At 37.5% G+C, this 24,887-nt stretch overlaps 1 protein-coding gene across 4 annotated transcripts; it reads right to left on the reverse strand.

Annotated features, from left to right (window-relative positions):
* Positions 1 to 2,179: 2,179 nt before the first annotated feature.
* On the reverse strand, positions 2,180 to 24,511 carry IQUB (IQ motif and ubiquitin domain containing). Of its 4 annotated transcripts, none has more exons than XM_027639941.1 (12): positions 24,416 to 24,511; positions 23,449 to 23,773; positions 22,472 to 22,621; positions 22,192 to 22,367; positions 21,819 to 21,974; positions 19,678 to 19,888; positions 15,634 to 15,809; positions 10,703 to 10,873; positions 9,147 to 9,323; positions 7,504 to 7,752; positions 5,852 to 6,037; positions 2,180 to 3,619 (listed from the first exon to the last, which is right to left on the reverse strand). In XM_027639941.1, exons 2-12 carry the CDS (start codon positions 23,768 to 23,770, stop codon positions 3,440 to 3,442), a joined length of 2,154 nt encoding a protein of 717 aa, XP_027495742.1. In that variant the 5' UTR covers positions 23,771 to 23,773; positions 24,416 to 24,511; the 3' UTR covers positions 2,180 to 3,439. The 4 variants fall into 4 exon arrangements, with proteins under 4 accessions (XP_027495742.1, XP_027495743.1, XP_027495744.1 ...); XM_027639942.1 differs by having other exon boundaries at positions 23,449 to 23,803; positions 24,416 to 24,457; XM_027639943.1 differs by lacking the exon at positions 24,416 to 24,511 and adding an exon at positions 24,191 to 24,209.
* Between the last annotated feature and the right edge of the window lie 376 nt (positions 24,512 to 24,887).

A 24,887-nucleotide genomic window follows, 5' to 3' on the forward strand; every position in this document is an offset into this window, starting at 1 on the left:
AGTATTCATTTCATACAGGTAGACATTTATTTTGCGGACAGTCATGTCCCAAATATCAGTGAAGTATCCAATTCACTATAATTACAAACAAATTTTAACTATTTACACAAGAGCTTTTACAGTGTGATTAAATGGCACTGCCATTGTTAGGAGCTACCAAATGCTGGTGATGAATGAAGTTACATCCACTCGGTGGACAGTCACAAGTGCTGTCCCCCAAGCCTCAGCACTGTGGCCAGTCCTGTTTAATGTCTTTTTTGATGATCTGGATGAGGAACTGAGGGCACTCTCAGTCAGTTTGCAGACAACACCAAGTTGGATGAGAGCGCTGATCTGCTGGAGGGTAGGAGGGCTCTGGAGACAGATTTGGACAGACTGGTTCAATGGGCCAAGGCCAACTGCAGGAGAATTAACAAGACATAGTGCCAGGTCCTGCACTTGGGTCACAACAACCCCCAGGCAAAGCTACAGGCTTGGGGGAGAGTGGCTGGAAAGAAGCCCAGTGGAAAAAGACCTGAGTGTGCTGGTTGACAGTGGACTAAACATGAGCCAGCAGTGTGCCCAGGTGGCCAAGGCCAAAGCCATCCTGGCTTGTATCAGAAACAGTGTGGCCAGCAGGACCAGGGCAGTGATCGTTCACCTGTACTTGGCACTGATGAATATTTCTCAGTATTAAACTGCACCTCGAATATGGTTCTGGGCCTCTGTAGTGGGTTTCTGTGGCTGGGTTTTGGTGGGGGGGGTGTGGTGCTACAGAGGTGGCTTCTGTTAAAAGCTGCTAGAAGCTTCCCCTGCTCTGTGGAGCCAAGGCCAGCCGGCTCCAAGACAGACTTCCTGCTGCTGGCCAAGGCCGAGCCAATTAGAAGTGATAGTAACACCTCTGTGATAACATATTTAAGAACAGAAGAAATTCCAGCCAGGGAAGAGCAGAGTAAGAACACGGGAATAACAAAATAGACACCAAGGTCAGTGGAGAAGGAGGGGCAGGAGGTGCTCCAGGTGCCAGAGCTGAAGCCCCTGCAGCCCGTGGTGCAGACCATGGTGGAGCAGCTGTGCCCCTGCAACCCATGGAGGACCATCGGGGTGCAGAGACCCACCTGCAGCCCATGGAGGAGCCCATGCTGGAGCAGGTGGATGCATGGAGGCTGTGACCCTGTGAGAGGCCCAGGATGGAGCAGGGTCCTGCTGGAGACTTGCAGCCCATGGAGAGGGAAGCCCATGCTGGAGCAGGTTTTTCCCAGGTAGGACCTCTGGCCCCTGTGGGGGACCCATGCCAGTACAGCTCATTCATGAAGGACTGCATCCCATGGAGGAGTGACCCATGGGACAGCAGTTTGGGAAGAGTTGCTGCCTGAGGGATGGACTCACGCCAGAGATGTCCATCAAGGACTGTCTCCCATGGGAAGGTCCCCCCGGGAGCAGGGGAAGGACTCCTCTCCCTGAGCAGAGGCAGAAACAACAACTGACCGTAACCCCCATTCCCCATCCCCCTGCACCACTGGAGAGGAGGAGGGAGAACATGGAAGGAAAGAGGGGTGGGGGGAAGGTGTTTTGAAGACTGTTTTATTTCTCACTCTTTGGCTCTTATCCTGTTAGTAATAAATATAAGTACTATACTTTGAATCTGTTTTACCCCTGAAGGTAATCAGTCACTGACCTCTCCCAGCTCTTAACTCATGAATTCTTAGCTGGCTTTTTTCTCTCTCGTCTGTCCAGTTGCAGTGAGAGAGCGGCTTTAGTGGGTACCTGGCATCTGGCCTGGGTCAACCCACTACAGCCCCTCACTGCAAGAAAGGGATTGAGGTGATGGAGCTTGTCCAGAGAAGGACAACAAAGCTAGTGAAAGGTCTGAGGTGACAAAAGGAAATGGCCTCAAGTTGCACCAGAGGATAGGTCGGATAATAAGAAAAATTTCTTCACCAAAAGAATTGTCAAACATTGGAACAGGTTGCCCAGGGAAGTGGTGGAGTCATGATCCCTGAAGATATTTAAAATATGTATAGATGCAGACCTTGGAGACATGGTTTAGTTGTGGACTTGGCAGTGTTAAGTTAATGGTTAAACTTGGTCTTAAAGGTCCTTGCAACCTAAATGATTTCAAAAAACTCCACCACCACATTGCATTGAAATCAATGGACTACTGGCTTTTCACATTTGTTGGACCTATTTCCTTACTGTTTATTTAAATCATCCTTCTGGGGTTGTAAAGTACATTTTTTATAATCTGTTTGATAAGAAAGGTAACAAATTTATAAAGAGGCAGATTACTATCTATGAGACTCATGTTTTCTTTATTGCCATTCAACCATAATTTAGTTCAAAATTCTTTTTATCACTCTGGAGGAAACTCAGTATTAGCAGCCATTCCTATCTTAAGGCTCAGATCTTGGAAAGCACATAAGTCCACTGTAATGATCATGTGCTCCAATTCTACAATTAGTTCAGTACTAAACTAAAATTTAGAATCTGAATTTAGTAGTAAAATCAATGGAAAGGCTCCACTGACGTTAAAATTCACAGTCAGACCAGTACTGGTTCTACAGTTCATGTTCTTTTGAGGGAGTCAATATAGTTTTCAGCTGTTTGCTGCCAAATATATGCTTATTTCTGTTTTCAAATGTTACTGCTTTTTCCTTAACACTTTCATTTGTCAGAGCAAAAGACTGGGTCAAAACAATCTCTACAACAGAGGTTTCAAGCAGAACCTTGCAACTTTCTGTAGGACTTTTTGAATTTACAGCATATCATGTTTTTCTCTGTAACTATAATCAAACATGCACATAAACTTTTACTTACAGAGGGAATTTAGTTCTTCAAATAACACAAGCTCCTCAAAAATAAGCATGTTCCAGACAGTCTGCATTGTGCACTTCAAATTATAAGTATGATTAACAATCATTTCAAGATCTTGCATAATATAATTACATGCTGGTGGTTCCACTATGACCATCCAGATGAGCTAAAAAATTAAAGTTTTCTTTTGCACAAATGTTTGCCAGGCAAAGCAGCTACATTTGCAAGAGTATATCTATTCTGTTGTTATGCTGGAATTCAGGGTTCAAGGGGTTTTCTGCCTTACATACTTAAGACGAGAAAAATAAATTTAATACAGTGCTACAGTATTATTTTTCTAATTAAAGGGTGACAAAGAACTAACAGAATTCACCCAACAGGTATATTACACTATAGACGGAATGTTCCAAGCAACACAGGCACATACGGAAAAAGAATCATTGCTCTAAAAATTTAGAATTTACAAAGCTCATTATAAACATTTCATTTCTTAAATAATGAGGTTACAAAACTTGAAATGCAGTTATATTAACTGATCTAGATCAAATTATTTTATCCTCAAAAGTTTATTTTGATCATTGTAATATATTTAAAGTACTGATGAACATGTGTATTTCTTTAAAACCTAAGAAGTGGTATTAATAATTTAGTGAACTTCTTTAACTTCAGCAGACTTCATCGAAGAATTATGGGTTTTGTAGGAACTTGCATTAGCCTGATTGTCACTCCTATGCAAAAATGATGACATCGCTGGAATCTGAGCAAAGTAGTTTTTTGCCCGGATATGCTTCTGTTTTATTCTGAAAATAAATGCAGCTTCATAAGCCTGAAAGGAAAAATAAATTCAAATCTCATCAAATACAATTAAAACATCTAGAAATCTGCATGTTGCTTCATATTTTAGGGAGTACAAATAGTGACCCTTTAATAAACTAAACCCGATAATTTATTTGTATATGATAAATAATGAATTATTTTGTAGTTCTATACTGCTGTCATATGGCCCAATAGTGACAATTACTAACCGCTCCTTGTGAAATATTAGTCACCTTTTAAAACCAGAATATCTTTTTTTATCAATTCAAGATAAAATTTATTTATTTCTCTTTTTCAGGTAAGAACATTTGTACTTACATTTGAAAATTAAACAAAGCAATGCTTACATATCAACATTTGCAAGGTGATGAGTATAGGGAAACTCTCTGATAAGAATCAAAGTCATTATCCACAAATAATCATAGCAGCAAGTATTTTGCAGCATTTCAGTCAGCGTTTGCATGCAGTGGTGACATTTTCCCAAATTTCTAGTGATTAGCAGTAGTTTGCATGATGTAATTAACCCAGAATATTTAGTTGAAAAAACTCTTTGCTATTGCAAAAGTCATCATTGTCAATAACTGCTATTAATGAAAGTGCTTGAGAGGCCTAAATTTTTGTTTCAGTGAATGAGAAACAATGGTTTGACTTACAGCACTCTAACTTTGCTTCAATTTCCTTATTTCACACTCTGTTGTTTTGGGTTTTATTTGAAACAAAGATCTGGTCATTACCATTGAAGAAAGCTGACTCCTCACTATAGCTGGCACACTTCTGTTTTTGTAACAAGAGCTAAAGAAAATACCTTACGATTTTTAGGTAAGGTTGTGTACCTTACCTGCTGCTGTTCTGACCTAACTCCCACCTCCAGTGAAGCTCCGGACCTAATCAAGTTAATGGTATCTCTTTCATTATGATATCCAGACTTGTGGCATTAAACTAGCTAAGTGCTTAATCAGCATCTCTGCTTGCCATAATGCCAGTAACAGAAATTTATGGATGTTGAGGAACACTGATAGATTCAAACTGTCTGAACAACCTTATTGACTCAAAGTGAGACAGAAGAGGCAATAAAGGAATTTTCAGCTTCAAATTGGTTTTACCTTCTAAAGCTGAAGCTCACATAAACGTGTCTGCTTGAAGACACAAGCTGGGCACACACACACTCAAAATACCATGGATGGCAGAATTCCCTTTACCTTTAGAATTCCCTAACTGATATATTTCATCCATAAAGCAACTCATTAAGAGAGCAATTAACTTGCTCTGTCAGTTTAGTTATCACGTCCTCTTAAGACTTCCATAAAGAAGGGCAATGCATAACAGCTGAAGCTGCATTTCTGATGCACACATATTGCATTAGAAATTGAAGAACACCCTGAACAAAAGGACACTAGGCAACAATGACCACAGATCTCTACATACATAAATGAATAACCTAGAGGTGAAAGCCTTAATAATTCATTGCTAACTGCAGGACAAACACAGCTCACAGGATTCTCCCGTGCCTTATAAAACTAAATACTCTTAACATGTATTTTCAGTGGAGTGAGATACTTAACGGACTACCATGTTTAGACATGGAATTTGCTGTAAAAATACAGTTTTGATGATGACTAACACATTCTAACACATTGAGGTTTTTTTAACTCAAAAGAGAAACTATGCTATTATTGCCTAATTGCAAACTGTAAGATTGCATTGTCAGGGGTACTGAAGTGACATCTATGTAAGAAAGTAAACTGAGATCAATTTTATGATGGCAAATGGATAAGTTCTAGAAAAAGAGCCATTCTGCTATTTGATGAGAAACTTATAAGGTCAGAAACTAAAGAGGCCAGAGCATGTGCAAGAGCTCAGGCACACAACTTTCATAGTATTTATGGTTAGTCTTTATGCTTTTCATCCAGGCCAGCTGTTGTCTGATCTCATCTGAGGAAAGAGCATATGCATGGCGCTGTCCTCAGTAGGCAGCATGGATAAAACCACTTCTTGCATTACAGGAGGGAGAATAAGGGCAAGACAGAGTTCATGTGCATGGAGTGAGTGGTACATGCCAGATGCCTTCTGGATTGATGTCCATTTTGTTTAATAGTACAGATGTAATCACTTAAATAGTCACAATGAGCCAATCTAAACATGGACAACTGTAATTACTAAATTTGGTCCAACTAACTAGTCACAAGATCCTATTAAAACATAACATAAATAACGTAAAAAAATCAAACCCATCAAGTTTTACCTCCTGAAGATTACACAGCTTAAGATGTGCATCTGCCTCTTCTTTAGTGAGGAGAATAGTGTTCCATGGAGACCACTCATGCTGCTTATCCCATCTGACCATAACCAAATCATACAGTTCACCCCAGGCACTGAGAGCTGACTGACAGTTCCATATATTCTCAATCATGTACTGCAGATCTGGAAGCTGAAATGAAAAATAGGGTTAAGAAGGAAGAAGTGTGTTTCATCTAGACATACACATCTACTTTTAGCATGGTGTAGCAACTAACAACTGCATTTTTCTTGTATCATCTCTAAATGATGCTGCACTGCACAATGAACGAAGCAGTCTCAGCTGCTGCAAAAGAGTTTTAGCTGTGCCCAATTCATTTCTAGGTGCCCCAGAGCTGTTCTGGATATAAGTGCAGAAGGGGATGAGGTTGTTGGGAGGGGAAGGGGAAAAAAAGGCAAGTAGCTCAGAAGAAAATCTAATAATTTAAGAAAATGTTAGGAAAAAAACTAAAAAATCAGTGATTTCAGTTACAAACCTCTGTTGTTTAGATACTTACAATTCTAAAGAAAATAAGTTAATTTGGAAGAAAATTACACAGTATCTAGAGATGTTGCAATGGTACAGTCACAAATGGAACTGCAAGTGAAGGCTTATGGTCTCAGCAGTTAAGAAGCAGTCATGTTTCAGTGCATCAATACCCACCAGCCATCACAAGTGACGTGAGAGATTTTGAAGGATGTTTACATATTAAGATGAACTAAATTAGACAGAGACAAAAAACTTTTCAGCTTTGGTGAAAACCAGTATGGACGAACAACATCTACGAAAACCAGGGGTTTTTTGAGACTATTTCTTAACTCAGGCATGATAATTAAGAAATTCCAAGCTTCCTTTTGGTAGCACATTGGCAAAGTGCTAAACCACAGCGTGGCTTGTTTTGGTAGCAGTGGGATATTGATGACTGGCTTTTGATTGCTTGGTTGTTGTTTCAAACATACTGAAAATGTAGTTCAAAGATTATTCTATGGATGTTGACACTGTAGAGATTTTTATTGCTAAATCTCAGAAAGTTCAAATAAATCTTGGCTGTTCAATATTTTTAATAATTTGCAAATATCTAATATTCAAAACTTTCTCAGTGGATATTGGATGTCAAATTCATTTGCTGACCTAATAACAACTAAAGTAGAGATTTTGCTGAAGATAGAGGCAAGAATTTTTTTTTAAATAGACCTGTTCCAGTAATGATTATTACACATTGAAAGATATTACAGAAGATGGGAAAAAATGCAGAAAATTAAAATATTTAGTGAAGCCATCCCCTAATGAATGCACACAGCACAACTTCCAACTACACAGATATTCTACTGACAAAGAACAGGAATGTCAAAACCTAAGTTCCTTTACTTTTTTTCCCAACAATTCAGTTGTGTTACTAAAACAGTCCAAATAATGGGGCTCAGGAGGTGCAATTCAGCTTTCAACTAGGCTTCAAGAGCTTGAGGGCTGCTTCTTTATGGTATGGAACATCCCATACCACAGGAAGAAGTTGTAGCTTTTAGCCTATTTCTCAAACTGTCAACAACATAGACCAAAAAAAAGGACAAGTAGTCAAAGCCACTGTTTTCCATTATTAGCAATGCTCTTTCCAACAGTACCTGAACTAAGAAAACAATTTGACTATCATCCTGATAATCAGCTTCAGACTTCCTGAGATTTTCCAGAATAAGTCTGTACTTCAAATATGATTCTCTTGGCCGAGCCTCATTATCAAGCTTGTAACACAAGCGACATCTGCCAATGGTGTGGGAATTAGCAGGAATAAGAAACTCAGTAGATGGTAAGTAATTTTCACAGCTATGACAGAAGTACACATTTTTATAAAGCTTTAAAGGATCTTGTGGAACCTAAAAATTTAAAAAAAAAAAAAGTTAATTTACCACAAAGTATCTTTGTATTACTTGTGTAATACAGTCTGTCAGAATACATTTTGCATATCTTCATGCAATATTCTAATATGTAGCAGCTAGTAATATTTAGTTTTGAAAATACCCAACAAGGTGTTGTGATTTTTCTTAGATAGGATACCAAAAGCCACTGTGTTTTCTTATTGTACATGTTAAAATTGGTTACATAAATCAGTCAATTCATTTTTAAGCTATATGAAGATCCTAAACATCACGCTCCAGTGTTCTTGCTGGTACTTTTAAGTATGCAGATTGCCAGCCATTCTGGAAAGATGACAACACAGAAAAACAGAAACTACATTTTCTGCATTTAATTTTTCATGTACAATCTGCCTTTTATGTCAAAGATAAAACCCTGAGATTATGGGCATATTAATATTTTGGCATAAGAATACAAAATCATCAGAGCCACATGTCCTAAAACAACATAGGGGAAGATAATAAACTAAACTTGTTAGTGACCTCCTCATTGTCATATTCCTTCGTGGGTTCTGGAAAGAATATAATGTAGTCTGTGAAGAGGGACCAAGCCTGTAAATGGACAGTCTAAGTAGTCTGATAATCTTCAGTCTCTGCTATCACACATGTAGATAGCCCTGCTAATAAACCTAGCGTAAAAATAACTGTTAGTTGGTTCTAAATTCTGACTAGCATTTATTGACAGATTCTATGCTCCTAAGATACCATCAACCCCTGCACAAAGAATCCTCTTCTGATAGGTGCAGAACAGGTGTTGCTACATAAAGCAGCAACATATGACAGTGAATCATATTTTTCATTGTAATCTGCAGTCAGAAAAGAAAAACAATCACACAAATCTAATTACATCTCACACAGTAGCAACTGATTGTACAACAGAAGCTCGTAAGAGCTCTTGCTTAGGTGCAAGTCATTAGATGTCACTTTGATGATGGCTATGTTCCTCCCTCCTGGAAGCATGGTCTGATGCCCCTTGACCAGTGGAAGAAACAACAGAGCAATTCATTGCTCTATCTATTGGTACCCCTTTGCTATTACATTTTACTCATGCCATCCCATAACATCTACCATTCATAACTTTCAGATTTGTTATTTCAGACATAAGAGCTCCTGAGCTTTCTCAGTAGTAGCAGCCACTTGTCAGGTTCTTATAACTGTGTCCATGCCCCATGCTTCCTGTATGACTATTTAAGTTTATTTGTGTGAAGCCTATGTACTTGCTATATTTTAGTTCTTGAGGAACTCCTCCACCAATTCCACAGCAAAATGTGAAATAAAAAAGCTTTTGATGTTTTCCATTCCCCTTCTCCTTATTTCAATGGCCACTATGTCAGACTGCAAAATAGGGATAATACCTTAAGTAACCCAGCAACTCGAGGGTTAACCTTTGGAATTTTAATATACTGAAGAAATAATGTACAAATTCTTTTCCTCAGTCCTTCTAAGTTGCATTCTTTCACCTCTCTTGACATAAGATCAATTTCCCTGTCAATTAGTTCCACTATTTCCTGTGTTAATTTACATTCATGTTCCTGAAAAAAAAAAACCACAAAGAAAAAGGAAAACAAATTTCACAATAATAAAGAAGCAAGCAAACAAACAAAATAATTCAATGCATATATGAAAGCAAACTGTGGATTCTATGCCCATTACTATTCATACCTCTGTATGTTCATGCAAGAACATGTTCACAGAAGAACCCATTCATGTCTCAGGGAAACAATCTCCAATCAAACTAATATGAAGAACTACAAAAGCAAAAATGCTTACAGATGCTGTTTTAAGAGGCCTGTATATATATACCAAAGCTGTAAGGAACTGTAAGCATGGAGGCACTAAAAAATGCTTAGCAGAGATATACAATACATGCAAAACCTTCAGTCTCCAAAAGCCCAAAGAAGTATCTTCCTAAGAAGCTTTTTTTGCTTGGAGGTGTAATGAAGATGGTTTAAAAAAAAAAGCCACAGGAAAAAAAAACAACACCACACAAAAGGCATGGGGGACTTTTGAGAGGGTGCCTGGAAATTAGTTATTTTAATATTTCAAATGCTTGTCAGGAGATTCTTCAGAGAGAGAGATAAGAGGTGAATGAGTTTAATTTTTCTCAGGTAGAAGAAAGTGCTAATTTACAGAAATTCACTTGTTCACTACAGCAATATTGACTTGTATTAAGATGGGCAAGGGTTCATAAACCAGCAGTGCTCCCAATGCCATATTGACTTTAGATCAAATACTGGCACTACTAAAGCAAACAGCAAGATGTTTGCTTGTTAGTAAGACCAGGAAGCAGTATTCTATTCTAGTCTGCTGTCAATGGTATCATCCTAAAAGGACCTTAAAACTCATTCTCTTTGTATGTGAATAAATGAATAAAACAAATATGAAAGATTACAAGAAATGCAATCAACTTCTAATTCATTCGGAACACTGGCAGCACCAGTGAGGGTGGGGGACGAGAGGCAAAGAAAAAAAGACAAAAATCAGTATTTGACACCCCTAAAACTGATAATCCAAACCAACAGAGAAAAGGTTCTAAACAGACATTTCAAAAAACTTAGAAAAAATAAATGACAATAGCCACATACATTTCTGCCACGATTCTCATAAGGTTGCTATAAACAATTAAACTAAACTTTGTACTAAAATTGTATTATGTATTAATATACCAAAAAGTCTAAAACCACAGGGTTAAAATTTTAATAGACTTGAAGAAAAATGTGCACATAACAAAGTGAAATATAAATTCTGAGTATATCTGGAATGTAAATTATGCTCTCATGCCAGACAGTACACTAGGCTCTCTTGCTGCCAGCTAATCATCATGGCACCCTTGTGCAGCAACATAATTAAGTGACAGTATCCTTGGGAAGCACAGCTTCAAGCTAAACATAAACAGAAAAATAAAACATACCTTCACTGTACATCTGAGTGTTAACAGCACATCTGTTCTCTCATCTTTTGGGATGTCCTTTGTGCTAATGCTGCGGTAGATTTCAAGTAGTTCTCTGGCACAGAGCGTGTCCTGTGTATCCATTTCAGTGATTTTTCCATCATATGCTTTCCATCTCTTAGGTTGTGCACACTTCAGAAACAATTAGTAGAATTCTGAGCTATTACAATCTGACCACCACGTGAACAAGTGCATTATGTTACATCAAGTTTCATCAGAACAAATAGGACTTAAGCTTAATGCTTGATTAGTGCAAAAGGCTAATTCTAGTGTCGATATTGATACAGTACCTCTGCCACCAGAGCAAGCATTCAGTTGCACACTTTATTTGAAGCTGCAGGCCATGAAAATTTCGACTTACAGTATATTAGAAGTAAATAATATTCTTCTACAGGGATATGCTCTACCTCTTTAAAATGAATTTATTGACAGTAGTGTTAGAATATGTTTGCTCTTATACTTCACCTGGCAGTTATGAATCCCTCCAAACTATCAGTAAAAATCAATGGGTCAGTTGACTGTGTAAAGATTGCAAATTTAAGGCCTTAGAGTCTACCGCAGTACAAAATATCTCCAGGGAACTGTTCTATTTATGCTAGTTGCAGAGACAGATAGAAGACATGGACTTTGTTAAAGCTAAGACAAGGTATGAGTTTACAGCTTATCAGACACTTCACCTAGCTTCTTGTTTCTGAATGTGACCACATACCATATACCTTATGCTTCAATTACCTCTTCGCACATCTTTAACTTTTAGAGACAGTGAGAAGTTACATGATGCCAGCTGCCCCAATTTGTTTGAAAAGTCCAACCATTCTCCTCTTTCCAGAAGACTGGGTTTGGTTGCAAATCACAGTGTTACATATGGAGACAGGTATCCAATTCCAACAGAAAAAGAGTTCTCAAAACCCTCGCCCCATCATTACCTAATTCCATTTCTTTCCCTTAATTGGGACAGGTATTTGAAACCTCATTCTGTGTATTAATTATTCTCTTTCACTATATTTGGAACTTGAATGTTCACTCATGAACTTCACCTTGCAGTCTCAGCATGAGTTAACAACAGAAACACTTCATGAAGTGTTCACATGACTAGTAGTTTTCTGGATATGACCCCAGTATTGATGTAATCATTATTTTGATCACATAGGCTTGCTATGGTGCTAAATCATAAAAACACCATAAATATTAGATAGTTAGAACAGATACGATTAGTCATCACCACAATCAAAACAGACTTTTCCTCATTTTGAAATAAATAACTTATAAAGTTAGGTAAGCAAATGAAAGACAAAATAATTGAAAAAAGGATTTAACACTGAATAACTGACAAATAATTATTTTATCAGTGGGGGTAGAACTCTAGTTAAAGGGGGTATTGCCAATCAGAGGTCACAATTTGGAGCCAAAACTGACTAAGAAATGCAATAGCAAACCCAGACATTAAAAAGAAAAAAACAAAGCAACTCTTAATTCCTTAATGAAATCTTTGAATTTCTGCAAAACTGGAGAAATGCGATTTTCTCTCTGTCATAAGTAAGGGAGCATTCTACTGTAACTTCATTACATTGTTTCACTATCTTTGTGCAGTGCTAGAAATTCTTTAAAAGAAAAACCCATCCCACCCATAGCCAAGCAAACAAGAAAACTCCAACCAACTTAGGTCTATCGTGCTGTCACTCCTTTGTATGCTAGACTGGGAAAAAAACACTGCTTTCCACATAGCAGTTATTCAGTACCTACATTTGAACCTCTTCAGTGAAATCACTAAGAGAAAAAGGTCATTTCCTTACGTTAGGGACAATCTAGGGCAGAGTCTACCCTAGAAAATAGTTCCTAAAACTAGATTCTTCTGATAAATTTGCAACCCCAAATATATGTAAGCAGTCTTGGTCTCCCACTCTGCAAATGATCTTTAACACAGACCAATTATATTATGATAATTAATTTTTCAAAGATATATCTGTAACTTCTGTAATTTTTCTTACTATCTCATTATAGCTGGGTATTATATAAAATAAAACCTATAAAAAACATATGCAGCTTTTTACTGAAAAAAAACCCCAGAGGTCTCATTAATATGAAGATTTCCTATGTTTCAGAAAGAATCACAAGGTCTCTTATTTCAGGACTATTTCTTTGTACTAAGAGTGATGTGAGAAAAACTAAAGCTTTGAGATCTGCCAGCTTTTTCTTGTCGTTTAGTCTGCTGGCAGTGCTGTGAAATTTGCAATAATTCTGTTATCCGTATTACTTTAGAAAGCAAGGCTACTATAACTGTACTCTGCTGCCAATGCATGAAAGCAGAAAAAATGCCTGAGGAGAGAAACACACCACCAGAGACACAGAGAGAAAAAGGTAAGTAAAATAAAAAGAATCCAAAGAATGTGTGCAGAAACAGCACAAAGCATGAAGGGTACGAACTGAGCGATAGTTAATAATTACACAAATTCCTTTAAGGAAATATGATTGCTGTACAAAAGCTTAATCAAATACTTTCTCTTCAAAGTACAAATCCTGAAGAAGAACGAGCTCAGTATAAAAGAGAAGCCCCTAGAATGTAGTGCACACACAACCAGTAGCAACCTTTGTAAAAGCACAGATGCCTGCAGAGATACATGCTTAAAGGAGCAAAGAAGGGAACAAAGGTTTCCATGGAGAAGCAAGTTTCATATCACCTTGGCTATTGCAGCTTGCAGTCTTCAGATGTGAAAGGTGTTATTACAGCTTTAACTGGTAAGTGTCCAGATTAACATTATCAGCAAAAAAATCAAAGAAATAACTGAATAGTCCACAATCTAGCACTCCAACAATAAACTTCATACTGCAATTTAAAGTGCTTCAATTGTACTTTCACAGACATAGCAAATGAGCCATTTAATTTTGAGATTTCCAAAACTGTATTTTTTTTTCAATGCAGAAATTATTTTTTCTACTTCTAAGTTAGGCTGCTATCTAGCAGTTTAGAACAACACTGTCATCCTATAGCCGACATGATAGAAAAACATGAAAAGTTGTAGTAGTTCAGAAGCTCATTAGATTTTCAAAATAAAAAAAAAATACAGTCTCTTTAACGAAAAACATAATTTTTAAATTTTAAATTTGAATAAATAAATTAGTAGTGCTTCAGAAATATGTCCACTGTTTGGAAAGAGGGAGCATCTCTTGTCTCTGATGTGTCTCCTGAATCTCCAAACATCAACTGTCACTAAGGATTCTGGTACTGAAAAACATTTTGATTCTGATTCTAGATGTGAGAAAACTGTACAACTTGTCAGAATATATCCTAGAAGTAAACTGTATATGGTAGGACATTGGAAAGCAGTCCTTAAGGGAAAAATAATGACAGAGAGTCAGTTAAGAGAGAAACGTATTTGCTTTGACTGCTTCAGGCTTCTTTTTCTTTGAAGAAAACAGAATATATTGTAAGTAGTAGAAATAAGGCTTTGATATTATTCCTAACTATTTAGTTTTCTGGGCTTTTTTGCAGTCTTGAAACTAGTAATACAGAATACAATCACACCACAGCAATAAACTTGGTAACATCCCACCAACTTTTCAGATAAGCAATTTGTTCATAATTAAAAATGTAACAGATTTTATCACATCACTTTTTACAGTATGGTTCCCTGGCATCAGTAATGAAAAGAATGAAAAAAGTTTCTTTTTAAGTAATAATAAAATTACTACTTTCACTTTTGGTCACTAAATAGTCAAAATTTAAAAAAAAAATCAGATAAAACCCATTTCAGCTGCAGTATTTGTTTTCATAATCACGTCACAATACTATGGAAACAGATAGAAAATAAACTATTTTTTTTCTGAGGGGATGGATTGCTGAACATCTACCTAAAAAGGACTGGGTTTTTTGTATTTTACATTAAAGTGCCATTGAATCTAATGCCATACTAAACCACTTTGTGACTGAAGGAATTCCTATATTTGTTTTATAGAGTAAAGCCTGAAGAACACTTGCCTCAAATATCATCCCCAAGACAATATAAGAACGAAATCTCAAGTTCTAATGGAACAGGAACTAGAGAATTAATAACTGAGTTCAATATAAGAATTAGTCAAAGTTCTTCTTTGTACATGAAAACAGAATAAATGTTTTCTTTAAAGGCAGACATGATGACCAGAGGCCTGTGTTCAATTGAGAAATTAATGGCAAATTTACTTCCCGAGGGATAAAATTTCCAAGGGAAGAAGAAAAAAAAAATATATTAATCCATTCTGCAGGGTTAAAATTTAATTTTACAAGTACTTACTTAAACATTTGCATTTAATTTTAAATGAAATAGCAAACTTTTCATTATAGAGAGCAATGAACAGAACACATCAGTGAGAAAAACACTTAGTGATTACTTTTGATTAGTGAAACCGAATATTTTTGAAAGAGAAGCTAATAGGTTTCCTTCTGCACTATAATGCACACAATACAGAATATTGAATGGTATGCAAGATCCTGATGGTTTTTAACTTCAAATTAACCATGCTGAATTGTTAGACTTTGAGCCCTTAATGCTGTTAGCAGTACCATCAGAATCACGTTCTTTATGTAGAATAGTTACATAATATAAAATCCATCCATTCAGGGCTATAGTTTTATATCTATTATTTACATTTTTTATAGGTAACAGTTTTAGTGATGCACTGTTAATCCCTCAAACAGTCAGAGAGCTACAAAATTCTCAGCTTGGAAAAAGAAATTTACTGAATTGTACTGACATGAATAACTACATAATTTGGATATTTGTAACATTAGCATTCACATGATTAACCGTCAAAACCTACAAAATTTACTTTTGGTGCTTTGCAGGTGTATTTTCTGTTCTTGTACTTTGGTATTCTTTATGTTCAGCCTAAAATTATCAGCCTAATGACAGAATTACCTTATCCAGAAGGTGCAGTATTGCTTTGTGTTGATTCTCCTCATTGGCATTTAGTTTGTGTCTCTCAAAGCAAGCAATGAGCTGTGCCTCTTGTTCCAGAAGTGCACAAAGTGCTGCCTTTCTTTCAGCTCCAGTAAGAGTTCTGTTAATCCGCTCAGTCTCCTCCTGCATCCATACTGCAGACACAAATATTCTAGGTATTTGTTACAAGATACTTTCCAGTGAAACTTCAGCTTTCACATTTAAGAAATAACATAACTGATTTTTTTTAATATTCACTAAAAGCCAGTTTCTATGCTAGGTAATTGATTCTTATGCATATTTTCAATACATGGCCCAAAAATGAATGTAAATTATACAGATGTTCTGTGAGAGTATGTGCGTGTACATCAATTCCAGACTGCCAATTCCAAACTCAAGGACGGGTAGGAGAAAAAGAAGCTCTATGTGAGAAAAGGAATTTAGCTCCTGTGGAAATGTGTGATGTAATGATTGCTTCAGATTTTGCATCTAAAAATAACTGTTTGAGACTCAAACAGCTCCAAAAGGTATGAGCAATATGAACTTTTTAAACAATTTCTCATCAAAATCACAAGTAAAGGTACTATAGAGATCTCAACAAATTAAAGACTCTATCTTACTGTGGCACCACTAGTACTCAGTGCTGAGAATATTCCTGCTTCTCCCTGCATAAATGAGTAAAATCTAAAGAAGCTTGATGTCCTTCAAAACTGAGATAAAACTTGACTGACAGTCACGTTTAGAACTCCAGGTCTTACACTGAATATTGCAGTGGTATCACCTTTTGCCATCCAATGGATGCGCAATAATTATTAGACAGTCACGGCTTTACTCCCCCTTTCCTCTTCAGCAACATAACCCTTCAAGTGTGGCAAGAAGTGGCATGGGAGCCACAGGATGGTCATGACAGCAGCACACGGATCAGTACATGCGGTATAAGAATCTGGCCTTCTGACTCTTATGCTGCTGATACACAGTCAACACGGCCTTAGAGAAATCTGTTAGTAAAACCAAACTGTGTTTACTGAATAGAGTCTACCTTTGCTTATGTTGTAACAATTCTTGGCTCCTCTGAAGAGCCTGATCCGGTTCAAATATTTCTGGAGTTTTGTGAGGAATTTTTTAAAATCCAAAACATCAACATTTCTGAATAATATCGCAAAGTGTCGCTATCATCCCAGAACAGTTATGCAAAAGCAAAATGTGGCATAAAATGAAACAAACCAACATGTGATGCACTGAGGAAGCCTACAACATCCTGGATCAGGTAAGATTAGAGGTAGGATGAGGGAAAGGAGGAAGGCTTATTTTCTGCCTGTGCCTTTCTTGTCTACAATACCTTACATTTTCCAATTTTAAATATTTCAAATCATTTCCTTTAGGCTCTCCAAGCTGTGGTATTAATATGACAGCTGTCTGAAAAGTTCTGAGAATGCAAAAATATATTTTTAAATAAAGCCATTTGAGCAAGCAAAAGCATTATATAGAATTAATTTACATGAACCTTTTTATGCCTGAAGGGGGCAGAAACCTCTAAGGTAGAGGCACTAATACAGTAAGCAATTTTATACTTTCAGAAATGAAGGAGCTCTCAGTTACCACCAATACTCAGCTCGTGATTCCACACACACATGCAACCAAGTTAAAATATTCCTCTTAGATTACGTGTTCTACAGGTAGAGACTTTACTCATTACATTTTACTTATTATTCCAGTTTTTATAAAACAAAGGAGTTCATACTTTTAAAATAATGAATGCCTATATGCAGACAAACTGAATATATAGATACATCTCACTTGCACCATACAGTCATCAGGCAAGTTTTTGTACCACCAGGAATTGCTTGTACTGGCTGACCCTGTAATAGTACACCTGTTGTGATCAGCAGCAATAACCTTCACAGATCCCTGGAGGACAACAGTCTCATTCTATTACCATCACAATGATCTAGCCTGCGTAGACCGCTGGCACTATAAGAACGTAAAAGCAGTTTCAAATGCAGGTAGGAAAAAAATCCCAACTTCCTAGAACCATTAAGCTCTGTTAAAATGAAGAGCATGACTGCAAATCTCCATGTAGAGAAGCAACTAGTCAATGCCAGTAAACAAAAACAAAACAATAAGATTGATACCAGACCATTACTTTTAACAAAATGTTAAAAAGACATTTCAAATATTGGAGTTAGCTCTGTTCTGTTTTGAAGTGAGACATGTTTTTTTCAGGTTGCCTAGATATGAAATTCCTGAGTATGCATTGGTGAAAGTTTTATTATTTGAGAATCCAAAGGCATTACATTAAGCAAGAGACTCTTATATAACCATAAGTTTCAAATCTAAAAATTTTGTGAGTATTAGCACTCTTCCACAACTTTAAATCAGCTTTGCTGCTTTTATTACAAATAAGACACTTCACAATTAAAAAAAAAAAAAAGTGGATCATACATCTGATAGCACATTAGCTACAAAGCAGCTTTTCAAAGAAAATATTACAGGAAATTAGATGCCAAATATTAAATCTTGGTATAAGTGGCACAAAAAAGACTATTATTTGAGTAACTTGTCTTTTGACTATCTAGTCAGTCACACCTTTAAAAGGGCATGATTCTTGTGAAGTGAAAAGCTAACTATCTACAAAGAAAAGGGGAGGGAGGAACAATCCCAAACAAGACACAAATCTCAGGAACATACCATTCCTACAATTCTAAAGTTCAAAACAAGCAGTAACTTTTACATTTGTCACAAACAGTGATATATTTATAAGTCATTTATTCATTCAGACAAAGCAATTTGTTCAGTGCCACACAAAGTATGACAGCATTAAAAGATTAGTGTATAACTTGGGAATTCTTGGATCGTGATCTTAAGCTCTATGAATAACACATGCCATCAAACATGCTCAGTGTAACACTGAAGAAATAGCTGAAATGGTTTAAGGTAGGGCTTTGCAATGAAGTAGGTAATCCATTAGGTCAGTTCTGCTCCAGGGACAACAGTAACCAAACTGCCAAAGAGCTAGACCATAAGCAAGCACTGTAGCCTAGATAACATAAGAGCTGTTACAAGTCACAGTGCAAGACTCTTGCTTTATAAGAGACATTGTAAAAACCAAAAATTTTGCCATTTCATTATAGATTGGTACAAGTCTACTGCTTTAGGTTGTTTTTATTTTTCCAAAAGGAGATACTCTCAGTTTTTTGTTCCATTTGCAACACTAGTTTCCTGTAAGGCTTTATATCAATTATCTGCAGCGTTCACATTATTTTTTTCTGGAAAAGTTTAGAGGTACTTGCCTGTATTAGATATCTACTACAGGAACAGGAAAAACATGACTTTTAGGATGTCTTGTAGGACTCCTAAGAGATTTTTAAAATTTTGACAACACAGTTTTGTGAAATGTGGAATGAATTAGAGAGAGAAAAAGCATCAGTAGAAGATGACTAGGACAAAAGGAATAACTTCTGACATATGTCGTAAAATTCTGTGCAAAAATTTAATCTATTATAAAAACTGTATATCAAATGATGAATTATGTATCTTAATACTAATTTCTTCATGGAATTGTTTTCAGCATCTTAAATGCAGAGTAAAAGACCAATCAAGTCTGATCTAAAAAACAACTTCTGTTCCTCCAGCTGACCTTAGCATTAGACACAAATTTTAAAAAAAATAATAAAACTGCCAAATAGCACTATTCTACAAGCTGATTATTTCCTAAAAAGTTGTACTGGTTTTGGCTGGAATAGAGTTAATTTTCTTCATAGTAGCTTGTAAGGTGCTATGCTCTGGTTGTTAATAACACAAGGATGTTTAGTTATTGCTGAACAGTGCTTACACAGCATCAAGGCCTTTTTTATGTTTCTAGTAAAATATGAAAATAAAATAATTATTTTAAAATTAAAGAAATTTCACTGTAAGTGGAAAAAACATCAAGGAAATATCTATAGAACATGTAAAAACATAAGTTTGTTGTAAACAAACTGTACTATTTTGCTGATTTAATGGTATCTCTTTAAGACAACTTACATTCCAAGTCATGGTACAGCAGCTCAAAGTCTTCTCTTGTTTTAGGGTTCAGTTTTCGCTCGTACTCCCTTCTCCATTTTTCTTCTTTCTCATTTTTTTTCCGTAATTCTTCCTGTGCCTCCCACAGCAGCCTCAACCTCCTCTGTTCCCTCAGATTTTGTACTACATTTACAGCATGCCAACGACGGAAATATTTCTGTAATACTATTACCTATACGTGATACAATACCAAAGAATTGTGAATTTAAAACAAAATAGACATGATACAACACCAAAGAACCAAAACAAAACAGCATAGTATTTAGTTCTTAACTGTTCCTTTTTTTGTAGACGCCTAACTATATTTTCTAAGATTTGTCTTGTACTAAAACTAATATAAATGTTACTAAATCAGTCATGTACTACTAGTTTAAGCACCAGCATGCTTACTCATTTTAGGTAACTGCCAGAGTCTAACCAGTGAGTACAGTGGATAAACCAGGTTCATAAAATCAAGTCAAAATATAAACTACATTTAAATATCCATTTTTCTTTTTCAGATCTCCCCTTAAAAAATGTCTTTTGTCATGTATTGTTTTTATTTTTTTCTCTTCCTCATCTTACTATCAATTTACATAATGGGAATGTAGACACATATTTGCAAAGTTTCTTTTAGATTCCTAGATACAAAAATCAACACACACACAAACAAAATCAATTGCATTTTATTTGTAAACAAATAATGAAAGTGATATTACTAATGCTGTTATGACAAAACTTAACAAAGAAAATTAAATCATCAACCTTCCCAAGCTGTGGGTATTGAAGACTAGGGAAATGTCTACACTATGTCAAGGGAGGATAATGCACAAACCTCACCCTCTGCCAGCTGAGTTAGCACTTGCACTACAGTCAGTTTAGTCAGATCAATACCATGAGCTATAGCATAAAAGCTAGCAGGCACAAAATTATACTAATGCAGTTACACTGTCTCTGTGATATCTTAACCTAACACTTCTCTTGAATATGTCTTCAGATTTCAATATGGACCTACATTGCACTGTGCAAATCCATCAACTTGAACCAACACCAAGTTGATGTCTCTCTACTGTGCATTATAAATTACCTGAGAGATACATTCCAGATTTCAGTAAGTGTCACTTAAGATCATAGTAAGACATATTGGTAGTCCTGAGGAAATGGTTACCTATTTGAGTTCTACAAGACGCTTATTTGCCATCAGCTGATGCTGACTGATACAAGAAGTTCTTACAGAAAACTTCTACCCAGAACGCTTCAAAGATCTTGGCAACCATGTTCAATACAATTATCAATACAACTATCCTACTTAGACACTTGGGGAATCAACTGTTAGTCCATTCAGTTAGATTCAGACTGCCTATTTTAAGCAATCAAACAAATAACTAGAGCATTTACAAAGCAGGGTCACACCTAGCACAATTTAGAGTGTACCTGAGTTACATGTGCAGTCACTGAACACATGGTTTCCAAAAAGCAATTCAGAATGCCTAAATGGCATCCTTTGCACAATGAATATACAGAATCTGTAATCAGAATCACCTGCACGAGGCACCTCAGCGCACTAGAAAACCCCATAGACCCACTGCATGTATTTGAACAGCCCAGTTCTACCTTAATGTCAAAGAAGGGACCTTGAACAGAATCCAAAATGGATCAGTTTGCCCAAGGTAACCTACCAAGACTGTTAAACAAACAAACAAACAGAGAACACAAACCCCAAAAGCTGGATGCAGATCTTGTAAATCCTAACCCAATACTCCATCCATTTCAGGCTATACATTAAGGAAGTACCTTAAGTTCTTCCAAAGAGATCGTGAGAATATTGTAGGGACAAGCCTGTTTAATCCCTAATATTCTACATGGAAACTTAATTGTCAGTGTAATACAGAAAACAATAAATTCAGAATTCTTAATATTTAAGAAGTCACAAGGTGTCAAATGTCACTAAAACCACCGAGCAAACACAGGTTTTTCCCATATCTAAAATATTTTAAAACATGAAGATGAGACATTTTACAGTTTACTTCACAATCTTTGAACACTCTAAATACTCTTTAAATATTCAGATAACCTTCGTAATACATTGCTTTACAGATAGTTTCAAACAGATAAGGACTTACTGCTTCAAGTCTACGTTTATGATATTCTTCCGCTGTAAAATACTTTCCAGGACTTATTAGTTTGTCAGTCATGTTTGACACATAAAGGCCAATTTTAGTCATCTGTGTTGATGCTGTATTTCTTGTTTGTTGTGGCTTATTTTTTTCCCAAACCGTCTGGGGAAAAAATGCATGTCAGATTATAAGAAAATACACAGAGATTTTTTGCCTCATTACAAAAAGCGGTAAAATTAGCTTTTTTAATAGGAATCACAACACTAATATTTATCCACTAAATACTTCCATTTGCATGCTTATTTCCGATCTGCTTCCTCTTTCCTATCAGAAATAGTGTCAAACCCAACATTCTAAAAAGACAATACAAAACCAATACCTGTGTTTCCCTACAAAATGACTGAGTTCCTTTGTTAGGTCGTTTTTTGCATCTTGTTTGTGATCCTGCATTATGAAATTCCACTCCTGTTCTCATGTTCCTAAATCCACCCAGAAAAGGTTTATTATAGGTAGGTCTTTCAATTTTTACTACGACTTCTTGGAATGAATCAGAATCTGTTAAAACAGAAGTTCCAAAATAGAAATACTGTTTCTTTTAGTAACACATTGAGATTAGAGCAGAATTTATACATCCATACACATGCAAAACCAGCATTTACCTGTTTGTACTCTGACAGTTATGACATCAGGCATGTGGTAATCCTGTTGAACGACTTTCCCAGGAAAATGTTCCTGATTCTCAGACTCCATAGTTTTCTCAAAGTTAGGCCTAGTCCTTCTAATTGTTTCATTATCCTCAGTCATGCTTTCTAAAAACAAAACCAAAATTAATTCCTGATCAGTTTCTCAAAACAAACACGTAAAATCACTCCTAGTTTACCCCAGGATGATTTTATTGAAACACCACAACACAGAATAATCATAGGTTTTTGAGTTGGAAAGACAGTCTACTTGAAAGCTGAAGCAGTATTATCATACAATTTTAAAAGAGATAAATAATGTAATACTATCACCACATAAAGTCATTCCAAGCCAACTATTCAGAATGACAGCATCTGAATGGAGCCCAGACAAGAAGACAGTCAACAGGCCCATATTCCACAAGATTATTCACTGTGCTCACCTGCTGAACAGAATGTGCTGCCTTCTGCTCTGAAGAACTAAGAAAATGGGGTGCTGAATTGGGAAGAGGAAGTGACAAAAGACATCCAGAACACAGAGGAACGGGTGCAGGAAATGACAGAGCATTTAGGGGACTGCAGAAGAAAGGCATGGATAACAGAAGAGTGGCAGGTAAGTTATAGAGGAATCTGAGAGGTAAAATAATATGTGATTGCTATGATCTAGTTTAAACTGTTTAAATGCGTGTACAAAACGTGTAAACACACACACGTTTCTGGAAATAAGGATCATTCTATAAAATGCCATCTATAAACTGCTACTGTAGCTTGATATAAAGAATACATTCCTTACCTTTGGAGTATGTTTTATATGAGAATTTAAAAAGTCATTTCAGGGTCAAACCCCAGCAAACATGAAGAGAATGAGGGTAGGGGGGTGCAAGAAGCCATAATCAAATTGAAGAAAAAATATCTCTTTAAAGCCCTAATGTCCAACATTTTAGTAACTTCTTTACCTGTTACTGTCCCACTTGCTGCATTCTCTGGTAGCGCTGAGTTTTGAGAAGTTTGTTCTTCCCTCCGCACTTCTTCAGGTTGTTCCCACTGTGCTAAACTTGACTGCTCCTGTTCCTCCAAAACTGACTGCTCCTGAGGAGACATCTGCTTGCAGCCCTCCTCTGACTGTACAGGGCCTGAAGATTCTGGAAGCAGAGGCTTCTCTGCTGCATCCCCACTCTCGGCCTCTCCGACTGCATTTCCCTGTGAGGATGCAGGTGGTTGCTCTGCACCTGAGCCTTCTGGTGGAACTTCAAAGCAACTATCACTTGCATCTTCCATTTCCTAAAGAATTGGTTGCACAGTTTAACCTTTCCGCAAGAATAATCACAGGATCTATTAAAAATTAGATACTAGCCCATTTCTACTACCAGATTTACAGGTAACTTAATATCCTGAAAAACTTTTCCTGTATGTATTCCCAAAGAGCCTATTTAGAACACCATTAGGTCTTTGCTTCCACCAAACAGAAAGCGCTTCTGGCAGGTGTTTATCAAACATAATACTACGAGGCAGGTAGTCAGCACAGTTCATTGTGTGAACTCTCGCTCTCTACCTATAGAACAGGACTGTCCAGTCCTGGGGGGCATTACCCAGAGACAGCACACCTCTAAGGTTTTCCGAGCTGCCACTGAAATGACACAGACTGGAAGAATCCTAAGCCCATATTCCTGAAAAGAAAAAACCAAAACCAAAACCAACCAAAAAAACCCCGGCACCAACGGGGACGCAGCTCCCGGCAGGAGCTGTCGGGTGCTGCCCAACCAACCGCCCGGGGGCTGGGGGGCAGGGGCTGCGGCCGCCGCTCGGTGGGACCGAGTGGGGGTGGGACCCCCAGACACCCTCCCGACCCCGCTCCCGCCACTGCCCCCCCGGCCCCGCAGGACATCCCCCGGCCCCGCAGGACATCCCGCGGCCCCGCAGCACCTCCAGCCCCGGTGGCGCCCCAGGCGGGCGCGGCTCCCGCGGCGGCGGCGCGGTATCCACAGCAACCCGCGCACAGGAGCCTGCGCACAGCGGAGCGGGCCCGGCCCGTGCTGATCGCACACGGCCCGGGGACGAGGGTGCGGAAAGAGAGGGAAAGGGAAGCGGTGCCCGGCGGACCCGCAGCACCTGCGGCAGCCTGCGCTGGCGGCCGGGAGCGGCTCCAGTGCCGACACACCCACACAGGGGCCGTGGCTGCACTGTGACCGAGGGCAGGGTAGTGATGAGCTCTTACCAGCCTATAGCAGCATTAATGTTTGAAAACACTTTTTTTCCTTGCAGCTTATACTGTAGATAGTAGCAGAAGTTGTACTGACCCCTAGAACTGTTTCCTGCATACCATGAAAGGTTGTATTTGAATGTTGCCAGCCCTTCCACTACACCAGCGGCGTGTGGCAGCACCTACCTGTGAGAT

This window comes from Corapipo altera, unplaced genomic scaffold, assembly GCF_003945725.1.
Source record: "Corapipo altera isolate COAL_440 unplaced genomic scaffold, ASM394572v1 1b, whole genome shotgun sequence".
NCBI lineage: Eukaryota > Metazoa > Chordata > Aves > Passeriformes > Pipridae > Corapipo > Corapipo altera.

Coding starts and splice junctions, on each gene's coding strand:
- IQUB (XM_027639941.1), bottom strand. CDS start 23,770: ATGGAAGATGCAAGTGATAGTTGCTTTGAAGTTCCACCAGAAGGCTCA. Junction 19,889..21,818: donor ATAAACGTAGACTTGAAGCA/GTAAGTCCTTAT, acceptor TATCACGTATAG/GTAATAGTATTACAGAAATA. Junction 3,620..5,851: donor AGCTGTGTAATCTTCAGGAG/GTAAAACTTGAT, acceptor TTTTCCTTTCAG/GCTTATGAAGCTGCATTTAT.